The sequence below is a fragment of the Leucoraja erinacea genome, chromosome 14 (assembly GCF_028641065.1).
Source record: "Leucoraja erinacea ecotype New England chromosome 14, Leri_hhj_1, whole genome shotgun sequence".
NCBI lineage: Eukaryota > Metazoa > Chordata > Chondrichthyes > Rajiformes > Rajidae > Leucoraja > Leucoraja erinaceus.
In genome coordinates this window covers 6115905-6133561 of record NC_073390.1, presented here as the reverse complement: position 1 = coordinate 6133561, position 17657 = coordinate 6115905, and the positions used below count along the sequence as shown (strand labels likewise).

General features: G+C 41.5%; 1 protein-coding gene across 2 annotated transcripts in view; it reads right to left on the bottom strand.

Annotated features, from left to right (window-relative positions):
• The window catches only part of iqcg (IQ motif containing G), a 44493-nt gene that overhangs the window by 1304 nt on the left and 25532 nt on the right, over positions 1-17657 (bottom strand). The window contains exons 4-9 of one of the 2 annotated variants that reach the window (XM_055645431.1): positions 14818-14946; positions 13189-13270; positions 7671-7832; positions 6897-6971; positions 3798-3929; positions 136-237 (exon numbers count right to left, since the gene is read on the bottom strand). In XM_055645431.1, the coding sequence (XP_055501406.1) occupies positions 136-237; positions 3798-3929; positions 6897-6971; positions 7671-7832; positions 13189-13270; positions 14818-14946 (682 nt within the window). The remainder of the gene's footprint in view (positions 1-135; positions 238-3797; positions 3930-6896; positions 6972-7670; positions 7833-13188; positions 13271-14817; positions 14947-17657) is intronic. The other variant, XM_055645432.1, reaches the window with a different exon arrangement.

The following is a 17657-nucleotide window of genomic DNA, read 5'->3' as shown; positions in this document are numbered from 1 at the left end:
TAATGGAAGAAAAGTAGATTATAAATTGTGAAGATTGCTTTGTTGCATTGTTCTGTAACCAGGCATTAATATTTTGATTTAATTGGTCTCAGACCTTCATGTGATGTTACATGAAATTCATTCATGGCATTTTACCTTGATAATGCTTCTAAACTCTCTTTCTTCTTGTGTCCGTCTCTTGCATTCATTCTCCCTCTCAAGTCTGTCCTCAATTATTACTCGTTCATATGTCAAGTACTGAAGGATGAGAAAGGAAACAAAATGACCAGATATTTTTCATTCTCCTTCCTAATTACACGAGTCAGAATTCAAGGACTCATGTGATTGTAAGGATATTTAATCCATGTGCTCCTTGACCAGAACAATGAAAGAACAAGGAACTGCAGATGCTTGGATCTTGCATAGATCACAAAGTGTTGGAGTTGCTAAGCAGGTCTGGCAACCTCTCTGGAAAACACGGATTGGCAATTCTTCATGTCGGGACCCTTCAGACTTATTGTAGTTTGGGGGGAAAAAGTTGAAAAAGAGGTAGGATTGGGATCACACCGGGCAAGTGATAGGTGGATACAGGTGAGGGTGGTTTTGATTGGAAAACTGGTGGAGAAGGGCTAGAGACGAAAAGGAAATGATAAGGAGGTAAGTTAAATATAAAATTAGAGGGTGAGAATTACAGGTGGAATTGGATGGAGGGGGGAGAAGGGGGTTGGGATAGTGGGACAAATGGGTGAACATAGGGGTGAGGGGTGCACAGGAAAGAAGAGGGGGAGAAAGAAAGGGGTTGTTACCTAAAATTGGATAATTTAATATTCATACCGTTGGGTTGGTGGAGCGCAAGTGTTACTTGCAACTGCTTGGAACAATGTGCATTAATTTAATCTATCTCATCAACATTCAAAGCAGATCTGCGGAAATAAATTATTGAGGATGCTGGCACAGTGTCTGTAAAATCATCATTGACCAGAGCAGCATGAAGATTGTTCCTTTTCCACTTTCCCTTAATCCCACAATGTCTTCATGGAAATAATATCCAGTGATTTAAGTTTACCACTCTTGTTTAGCCATTCCCTTGAACATGATGTTGCAATTGTGCATTTCACCTCTCAGAGACCCAAGAATTCTGGCTTCCCGGGGCAGGAAGAGATTAAAGATACCTCATAACTCAATCGGATATCACAGCCACAGTTTAGATCCTGACATTGCGGATAATGGGAAGAATTTGAGGTGTGATCTAAATGGGTAATCAGCAGGTTGCTGAAACTACCAGTGTCCTTTCAGCAGCCAATAATCCTACAATGTTGCCCATTATGACAAGTCCAAAGTTGGGTCATCCAGGTTTTAGGGTTACTTATCTCCACTACTATCAGAACACAATCTTCCACCAGCTTTGCTGTTGCCATTGAGACACATGGCGTGAACATGGGAAAATGTAGCAGTTCAGTATACAGGCACAGAGAGTTTGCATTAGGGTAATTAGGCAATGTTTGTAGGTTTCTAAACATGTTCATTTGGTTTGGATTTTTTAATTTGACTCAAGAAAGTATTGAAATAATGAGCAGCCAAAGGAAAGTAGCAGGGATTTTAATTCTCAATCGTATTGGCTTGTGGAATGTGGGTATCATTGGCAGGACAGAATTTAATGAATATCTCTGATTTCTCTTTTTATGCAGCTTCTACATTGCTCTTTGCAACAGTTATAATTGTTTAGTGTATATATTGTGTAATTAAGTTTTATTAAGTGTAATTATAATTGTTAATTATAATACGTGCTCATTCCAAGTTTTTGGTCAATGGTGAATCCTAGTGTATGAGTTATGGGGTCTGGATGTGGTAATGTTATCGGGCATCAATGGGATATGGTTTGGATACTCTTATTGTTGTGGGCACCCTTTAGCACTTCTGAGTAACTTCTCACTTTCAATCCAAGTCCAGTGTTGGAAATGTGCAAGAATGAACTGCAGATGTTGGTTTATACCGAAGATAGACGCAAAAAGCTGGGACTGCGGGACTGGCAGCATCTCTGGAGCGAAGGAATGGGTGATGTTTCGGGTCAAGACCCTTCTTCAGTATCTTGCTGTCAGCCTGAAGAAGCCAATGATGACATTTTGCGGGATTTAACACAATGTACCTCAATGCTGTTCATGGATCTTGTACAGGTGATTATTTCAATGTCAGCCTTATTTATAGAAATATGCCCCAGGGTGCCTTTAATTGCCTCTAAACCCATCTGATGATCTGGCTGGGTGGATTAAATTGAAATAAAGTCATTTGAGCTTATTGGCTTTCCCTCTCCTTGTGTACAGAGCATCACCAAAGCTTTGGAGAATGCACTGGGTACAAATACAAACGTCAACTGCAATGTCCAGAAATGATCCAGAGACTTTCTTTGAAAACCATCCAAACCTGCACCAGGGTGCATTTCTATTCCATTCGGAAGAGATGTGTGCTTACAAAAGCCTCTTGGAAAGAAAGTCCTTCTCAGATTCTATTACTGCCACATGTTTTGAACCCTATTTGCAAATAGGCTTTTCACCTATTCCCAGTTATGCTGAAGTCCCAGTTGGACCACAATTAATGTTCCAACAGCAAAACAACCTGCAACAGTCTTTAACATAAATTTTAATAATGGATTGCAGCACCACACTTTAAACCCAGTTGAACAAAACAAAGTATCTTCAAACTCAATCACCAATAAAATAACTCATCTCAGATGGGAGTGTTTAATCTGATACCCAGTCTTGGCTTCCTGGTCTCAACTCATACTGTGTATTAGGTGTGTGCATGCAGCCCTTTTATGTGGAGCTTACCATTCAATTGATGCTGTGTGATTATTGATATCACAACTATCTAATTGGTGCACATTCAACACACAAAACAGTAAGCCCTTGTTATAATGGAACATATGGGGGGAGGGGAATGGTGTCCATTGTTGCTGATTGTCCGCGATATCTGAGTGTGGTGGGGGGGGGTAAATATTAACTAGTTTACCCCAGAGCGGCAGAGCCCCCGGTCCCACACACAATGCAGCAGGGACAGGCCAGGTACTTACACCACCTTCATACTGCTCGCTTTCTCTGCTCCCACAACTAGAAGCACACTGCATGGGCCAGATCATTGGGTATCCTGGTGGAAACAGGGGCGGGGGAGTTGCGGTGCAACGGGAGCCTCACCCCGTTGCCAGGCGGCCAGGGAATGCATTGCCAGGATGACACAGCTGCAGTGGTGTGCATGTGCACCGTGTCCAATGCCCCAGGACGTTGCTTTTTTGCAGCTGCTGCAAAACAGCGCCCAAATCAATGCTCTTCAAGAGTGTTTTACTGCTCACTCTCTCCCTGCTCCCACCTTTCCAATGCCCAACACTACACTACGCGCCACCCGCCACCACGAACAGACTCCTTGGTCCGCTATAATCAAAATCCATTATCAAGAGGTCCATACTAATAACGGTAGGCTGTATGTATAAATCATAAGGTTCGATTTTCAAGCAATGCAAAACATGCTATGTTGCAGCAATCAAATCAAATTCTGTCCAAATCAGGAATCATGGTGTTGAAGGTACAGCACAACCTGATCCAATTCAGATCACTATTTGTAATTGATAGCAAACAATTCAAAGCAGATTATATGCCTTCATAACCTTCTAAATAATATTGCATAAAAGTTTCTTAAAAGCCACTCCATGTTATTTTAATAACTCTTCATTAATTGTTGCTCATACAGAGAAAAACACCTAAAGTGCAAGGGAAACAAGTTAGCAATGTTCTTGTCCAGGTAGGTGTATCCTGGACCATTAGGAATACCTTTTCAGAGTCCTCTCTGAGCCGTTGTAAATTACTAGTCTTGGATGCTTTCAGAGAAATCAGTTCATTTTGCTTTCCTTCAATGTCTTTATCATATTTTTCCATCCACAATTCCAGCTTTTCTTCCAAATCCTGATTGAGAAACAAAGACACAAGGCAGCAATAATATCAGAATTCCATGATATATTAATCAATAATTATTTTTATCACACACCTTCTAAAATGTTAAAATGATTTAGATTATTTTAACACTACTCTATTGCACTAACCTTATGGTAATTACTATTTTCAGAAGCATAAGATATGTATGTTTATATATGTATGTTTATGTATATATGTTTATGTATATCCCTTCAGTTATAGAGAGCCAAATTGGACATTGCTAAAAAATATTTGATTAACCTGGGTTCATTTGGCACTGTTGACCCGCACTATTAATTGATAGCTACCGGTCAGTGCTTGTCAAATGATTGGTTTTATTGAAACACTGCATAGCCCAGTTATGGGAGAGGGTAGCATCAGTTCAAGTGGCCAGGAATAACTGAAGATGGTTGAGTTTGCGAATGATGGTGCAAATCATTCGACAACTAGTGGGATACTGCTGCAGGAGATGGTGAATAGCAGCAAAGATGGGGCTTATTCCCACACTGATTTTCAAAACTCCTGATGGTTTTTATTACCAATGATCATTGATTAGAATAACTAAGAGATCCTTGGTGTTGCCTTTGATTAGTACAGGTGTCAAGGGTAACGGGGAGAAGGCAGGAGAATGGGGTTAGGAGGGAGAGATAGATCAGCCATGATTGAATGACGGAGATGTCTTGATGGGCCGAATGACCTAATTCTGCTCCTATCACTTATGATCCCTGATGATGCCTCTTCTATTCTTCTGACCCCCTTCTCCTGAGGTTCAACTCCTTACTTACTTCTATCCTTGCAACTACTCCTTGGCTGAACGCACTTTGTTGATATACTGGGGAGCGGCTCATCATGAGCCATTGAACATTGAAATGCCCTGGAGCCGACTACAAGAAACCTGCAGATCATTCCAAACAGCAGGAGCTTTCTTTGAGGTACCAGCGATCTATTGATTATATTGCAAGACAAAACACTCTATCAGCTTGAGGAACTCACTTGTTTTGTTTGCAGGTTCATTGGAGTCAGGAGTGGCTAACGAAGGGTCTCGACCCAAAACATCACTCATTCCTTCTATCCAGAGATGCTGCCTGTCCCGCTGAGTTACTTCAGCATTTTGTGTCTATCTTCCTGGCTAACTGGTTGTCTGTTCTGGTGACCAGACCAAACTAGCCACAGTTAGCAGAAGAGTAATGAGTGAACCACATGAGTTTTTACAATAATCCAGTCGCTTTGTGGTTATCATTCTCAAGACTAGTATTTTTCTGATCAGGTAATTCAGCGTTAATTATTCTATTGTTTAAGAGGGAACTGCAGATGCTGGAGAATCGAAGGTTACACAAAAAAGCTGGAGAAACTCAGCGGGTGCAGCAGCATCTGCAGATGCTGGAGAATCGAAGGTTACACAAAAAAGCTGGAGAAACTCAGCGGGTGCAGCAACATCTGCAGATGCTGGAGAATCGAAGGTTACACAAAAAAGCTGGAGAAACTCAGCGGGTGCAGCAGCTGCACCCGCTGAGTTTCTCCAGCTTTTTTGTGTAACCTTAATTATTCTATTGTTTCTTTTTCTGGAAATTCATGATGATGGAAAAATATAATGTATTTGAGATATGTTTCCATTTTCAAAAGATGAGAAAATGATAACGATTTAAGAGAAGTAGTCTTAGTAATCTTTATCTGTATTTAATTTATTCTGAAAACTAAGGGAACCTTTACCTGGCTGTAGCTTTGTGATAAATAAATAAAGTCATGTATGAGCTCAGGCAGTTGGTCAATTGTGCATTTGATGTCTAGAGTATTCAACTAATTCCACTTGTTTGGGAGCTGTTTCTCTATCAGTACTCTATCAGTAGGAAAAACTTGGTTGCTTAATTATTTCTTCCAAGGTCAGGAATGTCAGAGATATTATAATACCGCCCTATTTGAGAAACTAATTTTCGGTGCAATTATTCAAAATTATGTAACAACAAGGAGAATCGGATTCAAATGAAATATGTTTTAAACAAAAGCATTATTGGGATGTATTTTCTATTCCATAACTGATCCTCATTCTGATGCATATAGAAAATTATATTAGAAACATAGAAAATAGGTGCAGGAGTAGGCCATTCGGCCCTTCGAGCCTGCACCGCCATTCAATATGATCATGGCTGATCATACAACTCAGTATCCTGTACCTGCCTTCTCTCAATACCCCCTGATCCCTTAGCCGCAAGGGCCACATCTAACTCCCTCTTAAATATAGCCAATGAACTGGCCTCAACTACCTTCTGTGGCAGAGAGTTCCAGAGATTCACCATCTCTGTGTGAAAAATGTTTTTCTCATCTCGGTCCTAAAAGATTTCCCCCTTATCCTTAAACTGTGACCCCTTGTTCTGGACTTCCCCAACATCGGGAACAATCTTCCTGCATCTAGCCTGTCCAACACCTTAAGAATTTTGTAAGTTTCTATAAGATCCCCCCTCAATCTTCTAAATTCTAGCGAGTACAAGCCGAGTCTATCCAGTCTTTCTTCATATGAAAGTCCTGACATCCCAGGAAACAGTCTGGTGAACCTTCTCTGTACTCCCTCTATGGCAAGAATGTATTTCCTCAGATTTGGAGACCAAAACTGTACACAATACTCCAGGTGTGGTCTCACCAAGACCCTGTACAACTGCAGTAGAACCTCCCTGCTCCTATACTCAAATCCTTTTGCTATGAATGCTAACATACCATTCGCTTTCTTCACTGCCTGCTGCACCTGCATGCCTACTTTCAATGTGTACCATGACACCCAGGTCTAGTTGCATCTCCCCTTTTCCTAATCGGCCACCATTTAGACCATATTATTACAAAGAGAGTTCTGAGTTGTATGAAATAGCAACCATTCTAATTGCTTCTGTAATTCAGCTTTGTCTGTCCTTATGTTTTATCTTAAAGTGGTAGAATTTCTTCCATTTAATTTGAAGGACGGATACTTACTGCCTGATTTTGCCTCAGGAATCTTTCAATCTCCAAGTGTATCCGAATCTCCTGATCGATTTTGCTTTTCAAGAGCTGTTTAACAGAAAATCAAATATAACGCAATGGGAGTTTTAAAAATGTTGACTAAACTTTTTACATTTTACATTTTAATTAAGTTTTTGCTAATGGAATTGTTGTAGTCTAACTATACATTCTCTGTAAAGATAACAACTTCACAGGCATGACTAAAAGTCATATTTATTTTCTCTTATTTAAAATACCAATGAAATTAACTGAGGAGATTGTAATTTGAAACTGGAACTAAATAATGACAAACTGATTCCCTTAATGTAATTATTTTTGTAAATGCGGGTGTGTTTTAAACACAGAAAGTAGTCTGTTTTGCTAGCTCACCTGGTACATTAGATATCGTCCTGCGCTGTGCAACACAATGTAATTTATCCCTACTGTGTTGTGAACCAGGTTGCAGCAGCCAAGGGATGATAGTTGACTTCAAAGTATATTTAACAGAGAGGCAAAAGGTTAGCCAGAATCATTGTTGCTGATTATGATCAGGTCATTGGAACGTGACCCTGTGTTGATGCCAGTAACGTAAGTACAGAATGTGCTGGTATTTGCGTCATGAGATTTGGATTGAGCAGGTGGCAAACTAGATCTACATAAAGAACGTCATGGATTGATGAAAATCCGGATTATTGTTTCACTGCATTGAATTACCAAATCCACAAAATTTAAATATAGTTAATATAGAACACCATTTAATTTCCAAACCTGAACCTCTTCCTTTAATTTACTCTCCTCTTCGGTACATTTTTTCTGTGTCTGTTGGACCTGCAATTCTGCATTTTTCTTCATGTACTTCCCTTCCGTGGATGTTTTTGCTTTCATTTCTTGCACTTGGTCTTTTAGGTGAGCAATCATCTCATCTTTATTCTGAATAGAAAATTAATAAGCAAGGGTCAGTGGTTATGGTTGCTTTTCAAGTCTGCAATTACATTGGTGTATGATCAATAAAATGAGTAAACATTGTGTATGATTTTCTAAACTAATTTTGCTCCAGATGCAAGTAGTTTTATATTCACACAACCAGGTTGAGGTTTTTTGACCATTCACTCTATTTAAACTGCAGAGAATAAAACTCTTTTCTGCAATATATCCTATTTCTCAACTAGAGTGGCCAACTTGTTGAGGTAAAAGCAAATGGTTGTAATATTTGTGGCATTCCTTGAATATGCTTGTTTTGAAAAATATAGACTACTGCTGCCTGAAATTGCCCTTAACAGATCATATTGTTATGGAAGCATTACAATTTGTGATGTTACTGATCTCTTGATTAAGGTAGATTACAAAACCGGGCTTTCACAAGCATCTGGAGGTGTTAAATGACTATAATTCCCGCTGTGTAAAAATTAAGTTAATATTCTTTATCTATCATAGGCTTATGAAAATAGGTTAGATATTGTAACTTTTAATTAACTTTATACAGGTGCACAACCTTTTATCCGGTGTTCCGGAAACCGAAAAACTCCGAAAACCGGCCATTTTCTCCAGGATGTCGTCTGCACACCAAAGCTCGCGTTTGGCGCCAAACTTGACCCGAAACGACCCACGGTCAACCCAGGTCTGTACTACTGTAGCGGCTGCCTCCTCCCCGGAGACCGGGGAGACACTTAAACATCTGTAAATCATTGCTTAAATGTTAGTCAGTTAGTTTGGAGGGCTTTTATGTGAAGGGGGGGGGGGGGGTTGAAGGGGTAAACTTTAATTCTTAGTCCCCTACCTGGTCGGAGAGACGGTGAGCGGTCAATGCCTTACCGGGTCACCGTGCAGTAAGCTCCGCAGCGCTGTGGCCGGTGGGGCTGCGGGCGGCGCCGGTTGTAGCTCCGTCCCCGGCAACTCTACCCCTGGCTGCGAGGCGCTCCAAATCCCGCGCCGCCCGCGGCCGGACCCCACCCCAGCTCCGCAAATGTTGGGAGTCGGCGGCGTCGCAGCGCTGGGATACCAGCGGGAAGCGGGCAATGCCTTACCGGGTCGCTGTGCGGTAAGCTCCAGGGCACGGAGGCTGCCTTCTCCCAACATTCGCGGAGCTGGGGTGGGGGGCGTCCGACCGCGGGCGGCGCTGGATTTGGAGCGCCTCGCAGCCAGGGGTAGAGTTGCCGGGGTCGGAGCTCCAACCGGCGCCGCCCGCGGCCGAACAGAGCCCCCAGCTCCGCGATGTTGGGAGTCGCCGACCAGGTAAGGGACTAAGAATTAAAGTTTCCCCCTTCACCCACCCACCCCACCACCACCACTACCACCACCACATAAAATCCCTAACATTTATGCAATGATTCCCCGGTCTCCGGGGAGGAGGCAGTCGCTACAGACTTTTCAAGCCGCCCGCGCTACCTACCTAATCTACGCTAAAAATCTGCAATTCGGAAATCCGAAAATGTCCGAAATCCGACAAGTGTCTGGTCCCAAGGCTTTCGGATAAAAGGTTGTGCACCTGTACAGATTTTTCTTCACCTGCGATTACCCAAAAAGAAAATCCCTGGAATAAATCATATTCTCACCGCCAGGCCCCAGGTAGTCAAGATGGGAGGGAATACATCGAAGTCCCTCACCTTGAGCACAGGATCGCCCCAGGGTTGCGTCCTCAGCCCCCTATTGTACTCCCAGTACACACATGACTGTGTGGCTAGGTTCAGCTCCAACTCTATAATCAAGTTTGCCGATGACACTGTGGTGGTGGGCCTGATCTCCGATAACATTGAGAAGGCCTACCGGGAGGAGGTGGCTGATCTGGCACTCTGGTGTCAGGACAACAGCCTCCTCTTGAATGTCATAAAAACTAAGGAGCTGATCGTGGACTTTAGGAGGGCACATCATCCGAGGCCATACACACCATTGAGGATAAATGGGGATCCTGTGGATAGGGTGAACTGTTTTAAATATCTGGGAGTCCACATCTCTGAGGATATGACATGGACATCACACGTCGCAGCACTCGTGAGTAAAGCAAGGCAGCGCCTTTACCACCTCAGGCAATTGAGGAAATTCAGAGTGTCTCCGAGGATCCTCCAGTGCTTCTACTCAGCAGCTGTGGAAAGCATCTTGTCCGGAAATATTACAATCTGGTTTGGGAATTGCTCTGCCCAGGACAAGAAGGCTCTGCAGAGAGTAGTGCGTTCGGCCGAACGCACTATGGGAACTTCACTTGCCCCCCTGTAGGAACTATACAACAGGAGGTGCAACTCCCAAGCCAATAAAATCATGGGAGACCCCTTCCACCCCTGCAACGGACTGTTCTAGCTGCTACGTTCAGGCAAACGCCTCCGTTGCCATGCGGTGAGAACGGAGAGGTTGAGAAGGAGTTTCTTCCCAGAGGCCATTAGGACTGTAAACTCCTATCTCACCAGGGACTAACCTTACTGTACCACTCCACTGTTTTGTTTTTTTTAATTGCTGTTTTTTTCCCTTTTTCCTTCCGCCCACAGTGATTGATACAAATACATCGATTGATGCTCCTGAATACATCATCAGTGATGTAACCTAGGGTCATTGGGTGTTTCGGGTCTTTCAACATCAGACACCCTCACCCAGGCGACCCAGCCGTGGTTGATCAGACCACGACTTGTGTTCAGGTGGCATTCGCTCCTCCCCATAGACCTCCTCTCCTGATCCAGAGCCATCTCGAGACTTTCTCCGCTGCCTCTGTGGTGTTCTTGATGGCCCTTCTCCTCGCCACTCCGTTTATGCCCAGTGCACTCAAGGCTTTGTAGAGCGATTTCCCTGCAAAACCTCTGCAGCCAACCTCGATGGGCATACACCTTGCCTTCCAGCCCTGCTTACGGCAGTCTATGTCCAGTTCTTCATACTTGGCCATCTTCCTCTCGTGGGCCTCCTCCAGACGGTCCTCCCACGGCACTGTCAGTTCCAACAAGACTATGTTTTTGGTCGCCTCTGAGACCAGGAGGATATCTGGCCTCAGGGTGGTTGTGGCAATGTGCTGTGGGAACTTCAGCTGTTTCACCAGGTCTATGGAAAGCTGCCAGTCCTGCGCAGTTGCCAGGATTCCTGACGGATTCCTGGCCGCTGTGGTTCTTGGCAGCTGCACTCCGGCCTTCACGAAGGTGATCATCTGGGTGGTGGGGCGTTCTCGTCTGCAGCTGCTGATTCCCATGCTGATGGCTTCTGCAATGGGTTTGAGAACCTGGTCGTGACGCCATGTGTACCGGCCCTGCCCAAGAGCCTTTGGGCAACAGCTCAGGATGTGTTCCAACGTCCCCTTGCCTGAGCATTGCGGGCAATCTGGAGATTCCGCTTTGCCCCAGATGAAGAGGTTCGATGGGCTGGGCAGGACATCATACACTGCCTGGACCAGGAACTTGATGCGCTGTGGTTCAGCCTGCCAGAGCTCAGTCCATGTGACTTTTCGGTCCATGGCCTGCTCCCACCTTGTCCAGGCTCCCTGCTGCCTCAATCCAACTGCTCTGGTACACCTCTCCTCCTCCACCACTGCCCTCACTTCCTCCTGGACCAGCCTGCGCCTCTCCTTCCCCTTGGCCTTGTCAAACTGGGGAGATGGGAAGATTCCCAGGCCTGCTCTTCCCCGAGTCACTGCTCCCACCAGGACTCTGTGGCGTATCCGGGACTCTGCTTGCAGCACGGCTTCGCCGGCTCTCCACTTCCTCCCAGTTTTCACCTCCACCCCTGCTTGAGCCACCTTGGGGTCGCTGGAGTCCCTGTACAGCATCACCTCTCTGGCCCGAGTCACCTTGAACTCCTCCTCCAGGGACTTCAGGGGCAGCTGGAGCTTGGTGTTATTTCCGTAAAGGGCGATGCTGCTAAGGCTCCTGGGCAGTCCCAGCCACCTTCTGAGAAAGCTGCTGACTTTCCTCTCCAATATTTAATATGTAAAATAATATGTGGTTCTGTTCAATTCTGTCTGTAGTTTGTTTGGTTGTTTGTTTGTTTGTTTGTCTTTTTGCACAAAGTCCACGAGCATTGCCACTTTTCATTCCACTGCACATCTCGTATGTGTATGTGACGAATAAACTTGACTTGACTTGATCAACACACTAATGTAGCTTTCACATTTCCTTGAGATTTGAAAAACTTTAAATTATCCTTCTGATTTGAAAAAAAATGGTAATACTTGAATAAAGACTGATAAATTGCAGACAAGTTGCAACATCAAACTGGAATAGACCATCCATCCCAGGATAGATCTTTTGCCAATGTTTATGTTCTATGTGAACTTTGTTCAACTCTCTTCAGCTAGTCCATTCAGTACAAATTTTTATTGCTTTTTCTCTTACGGTTTGCAGATTAATTCACTGCTGTAAATTGCCGCTAATGTGAAGGGAGTGGAAAGTGTGAAAGGGTTATTGGTGAGCATCGTGGACTCGGTGGGCAAAAGGGCTGTTTTCCATGCTGTAACTCTAAACTAAGTATTTTGGTCATGATACCCCAATACTTGAGTAGCTAATAACAGTTAGTGGCGAGCTTCGCCTGGGTGCTACTGACAAATGGAAGTCATTCTATTATTTTGCCCGTTTGGAGAAAACCATGTTAGAGTATGGAGGAGAGCAGGTTCTCTGATTTGCATTGTAGCTCTGGACTGCTTGGCAGAAAAAGAATATAGGAGGAATTCTATTCCTGGGGACCAGGAATTCTTGCAGACACGCAGTTATTTATCAGCGAGATGAAACATCGGTCTTGGGTAATGTGAGGAGCTCCAAAGATATGGCAGTAGTTGCATGAGAAGTTAATTAAACTCGTACATGTGATCAATGTCAATGTTATCTCCTATTGATCACTTTAGACAACACATTTTGGTGCTAAACATTTTTAATTTAAATTAGATCATCAAAGATTAATTTGTAGTAGTGATGTCAAATTTGAGGATTAATATCATATACTGCATACTTCCAGCATATGAGATAAATGCATGCACTATGAAGCAATTCCAAATATGGCAAATGGCACACAGAAATATTAATGGGTGGTTCCTGTTGAAATTCCAGTCACATCATTACCTAAAGAGCAATTTTGAAGCTTATGAATTTGTGGCCTTTGTATTCTTCCTATGAAAATATATCTTCAAAATGACCTATAATTTAAAATATTTGCTATGACTTTTTTAGTTTATTAATAGCTGAATATTTTGTTGTAAGCTTTTTACAGGATTCAATACAGTGAAATACAATTGTTAAAATGTATTTCTGATTAGGGTCCAAAATACAAAAGAACAGACATTTGTGGTAGCGCATTAAATACATCAGATAATAAGAAGCTCAGAAACCTGTTGTTCTGCCTCTTTTTCCATCTGTAAATTTTGCAGCTGATTTCTCAATGCTTTAATTTTCCTCCTGCCTTCTTCTTCCCTGTTATATGTAAATGAAAAAAATGTGAGTACAAGACCTGGCAGCATTTAGTTTTAGCGTGCAAGCCTGTGACAATTCACTGATTTACCTTTGCAGGTTTTGTAAGACTAAAATTAGCTTTAGATTTACAATTACAAGAGTTGCAATCAATGAAACTTAAGCCAAATTTGATTTTATATAACCAGGCTCATGCAAAGTTTTAATTTTGGTCCGTGTGATCTGCTTCTAGACATGTATACTTTGGCCTAAAATCAAAAAATTCTGCTTTCAAATGGTTGAGGCACTCATTTATCATATTCTTTCATTTATTTACACCTCATATATTTCTACCAACTAATTGATTTAATATTTTCAGCTTTCTTGTTCTTTGGGATAAGTAAGCTACCAACAACCAGTTTTCCAATTTCCAATAGTTTCTCAGAACTTCTCAGAACTGTCAGCAGGATTCAGTAGTGTAATTTCACCAAATGCGCATGTCACCAAATTGAAATAAAATGTGATTAGTATAAGACATAAACTGCAATTAATCATTTCAAAGAAGATAAATGTTACTCCACGACATGTTTTCGGGGAGTCAAGAGAAGACTGGAAGAATGTTTAAACCAAGGGACGTTCTTTGAGTTACTTTACATTTATTTTGAGTTACAACAGTTCCCCGTTGACTTTAGTGAGAAATTGCACTTCTATCAAGTGAAATTAAATAGAATGCCATAGAATTGCACTACCAATTTTCAGGATTACTACTGATAATTGCCATCTAACCATTTAAGGAAGCATCCGTTGGCTAGATTGGAGGACTGTCACAAAATCGGAACCACGTCTCAAATTAATCAAGCTGCATTAATAGTATAAAATGGTCTGAAGAAGGGTTTCGGCCCAAAACGTTGCTTATTTCCTTCGCTCCATAGATACTGCCGCATCCGCTGAGTTCCGCCAGCACTTTTGTCTACCTTTAATAGTATAAAATATGGAGAACACCCCCCCCCCCCCCCCCCTTTCTGGACTGAATGTGGGAGTGCCAATATGGGGGGGGGGGAATAGCTGTGCATCTAAAAATGCAGAAATCAGGAAAGTGCTTTGATGCACTTTAGTCTAATTTGATTTTAGAGCAATACTGTTTAAAATATATATTTCTGTGCTCTGATCCTTATTTTATATTAGGCACAAATCATTTATTCCTCTAGTTGAAAGCATGAGACAAAGAAAGAGAATTACAACTGATTGTTTCAGTTAATTAATAGAGATTTGAGTCCAAGTATTACCCTGAGGACTATGGCTGTGTGTGTTCCAAGAGTAGACGATTTGACTCAAATGTAAAACAAGGAACAAAGCACAAAACTGTGTTGGTAAAGAGTATTACTGTAAGATCTGACTAAAGCTGCATTTCCAGATTTCTGCATTTTAGATGCGCCGCTATTGTTTTCCTTATACTCACTCTCACATTAAGCCCAAAATTGGATCCTGAAAGTATAATTTACGGTTTGGAAATCAATTAGAGAACATAATTTGTTCAGGTTGATGTTATGACCAATGATTATGTAGCTCACCTGATGATTGCATTTTGCATGTTAATTTTTTTCTTTTTCTCCCTCTCAATGACATCAAGCATAGTCTGAAAAGTTCTCGAAGAATGCAGCTCATTCAGGGTTTCATTAATCACATCCGAAGCAAATTGCCTATTAACAGAATAAAAACTACTAGTGGGGCAATGAACAGGGATATAATAAAGTATAAAGCAGAAAACACCTATGATTAGTACAGTTGCCTCTAAAGTTACTCAGGAATCATTAACGTATGAAAAACTGGTATTGGCAAAAATGACATATCTTACAAAATTGTGCATTGAGAATGAGATTCTGCATCTGGTATATTTTTGTTGTTTAACTCTTCTATTTGCTTGCACATTTTTCTGAGAATTATATTTCATTTGCTAGTGTAGTAACAATGTTTAGGAACATAACAATTAAATTCCCATGTTATCTGGACTCATGTTAAAGACACGCTTTATTAATCTGTCCAATGGCCACAGCTAGGAAAGGATCATTTGGTTTAGTTAATGTGTACCTTGATTTACAGCAGACATCGGCGAACAGTGTCCGTGCTCACCAGCAATCCACAAACACTAGCACTATCCGACACACTAGGGACAATTTATCATTTTTACCGAAGCCAATTAACCTCCAAACCTGTACGTCTTTGGAGTGTGGGAGAAAACTAGAGCACCCGGGGACAACCCACGCTTTCACAGGGAGAATGTACAAACTCCATACAGGCAGTACCCGTAGTTAGGATCAAACCTGGTCTCTTGGGCTGCAAGGCAGCAACTGTACCGCTGCATAACCATGCTGCCCAATATCTAGAATAATATCTACAATTTAAAACAATATATTTTCTAGGATAAAATATCACATCCTGATTCTTCCTGAATTGTTACTGTCCACCTGATGAAGGTACCCACAGTGTTATTGGGTAGGAACTTCATGGATTTAAGGTCTACGCTGATGTAGGAAGAGCATATACAGGAGACCCCAGGTCATAGCTATTGGCTATTGAAATTTGAGGTACAATTCATTCTCACAGAATTTGCGTGGAAAAAGTAAATAACTCAACATAATTTATTTTTCAACCTGGTTTTGTTGATGTACCATTTGCTAAGAAAGCAACCCTCAATACCATCTGGGGGAGATGGGAACATGATTGAAAATTATGGGAACATGAGTGACTGATAGATACGTTTTGAGTTGGGTAGGAGTTCAAAATGAGGGTGTGAGGCAGAGTCCAAGGGTTTGAGTTCATGGTATGGTTCAAGGAAGGATAACTGTAAAGTCTGCAGAAAATAATGTCTTCAAACCTGGTGTTCGTTGCTTTTGGTATTAGAGCTGAAGGCCCCAAAAAAGTTAGAGGAGTGCGTGCTGGTCAAATAAGGTGACACTGAATAATCCAAAAAAATTGGGACTCAGGTGAAAAGACTGGGAATTTTGAAAAGGGAGAAAAAGGGATAAATGATAGGCATGAGGAGATGACGAGTCAGTAAAAACTTCCTATGTTCTTCGGGAGAATAGTTAATTAAGTATTAATTTATATAGTACAGAGATAATCAACATAGAATAATTCTAAAAGCTATAAACGATGAAGAAAAACAAAGTAGAGAATGATATAAGGAAGCAGGCAGCAATGTTTTGATCAGTTATCAAAATCATGAACATGAGTTTGGTTGGTCAAACAACGAGACTAAAAAGTACAAGAACACTTAAGACAGACATAAAACTCTCTAATAACAGATCTTGGCCAGAATTATCATCGTCTAATATAAAATTATAAAGAGAGAAAATAGGGAACTACTCATCTATTAGACAAATATTAGTGTTTGGGAAAATGTTCAAATCTATAACAAAGGCTGTAAAAATATAACATCTAGAAATTAATATTAGCAATGAGCACAATTAGTGTGATTTATGAAAGGGGAATCATGTTGGTGTGTTTTGTAGTTTTTTGAGGATCTTATTGGTAGGAGAAACTATTAGATGCAGTATATTTAGATTTTTAGAAGGCATTTGACGAGTCCTTATACTGGAGGCTGGTCAAGAGGAATATACACAGAATTTGGGGTAGCAAACTGATTGAAAACAAAGAGTGTGAATAGGCAAGTCTTTCCCAGGTTCACAGATCTATGCTTGGGACTGAGTTGTTCTAAATCCACACCAATTATTTGGCTGAGAGAACCAAATAACATATTTGCAAATGTGCTAATGCTACAAAACTAAGTGGGATTTGGGGTAGTGGAAAGGATTCATAGTGATATAAACAACCCATATGAGTGGTCAAGAATGTGCCACATTAAATGTTATGTAGAAAAATGAGAGATCATCCACTTTAATGCAAAAAACAAAAGAGAGGTGTGCTTTTGGAACTTTTGACATATTGGGTAATATCGATGTTCACAGGAACCTGGGTATCTTTGTAAACAAGTCACTGAAAGCGAAAATACGGCTCCAGAAAGTAATTAGGAAGGCATTTGGTATGCAACCTATATTATGAGAGAATTTGAGTAAGGGAGTAAATGTACATTATACTACAATGAAACTGCAGCTGGATATTGTGTATAGTTTTAATCTCCTTATCCAAAACAAATATACTTAACATAGAGGAAGTACAATGAACATTTGCCTGATTGGTTTGGGATGGCAGGTTTGAGTAAAAACTGGAATGTAATCTTTAGAATTTAGAAGAATGTGAGGAGATCTTATTGAAAACAGCAAAAAACTTTCTGGGCACAAAAAGGAGGATGCAGAAGAAACAGAAGTCAAAACCCAATAGTCAAATTATCAAAATATGCGTTTGGACATTTGGCAATGAGATGTGAAATTATTCACCCACGGATGGTGAA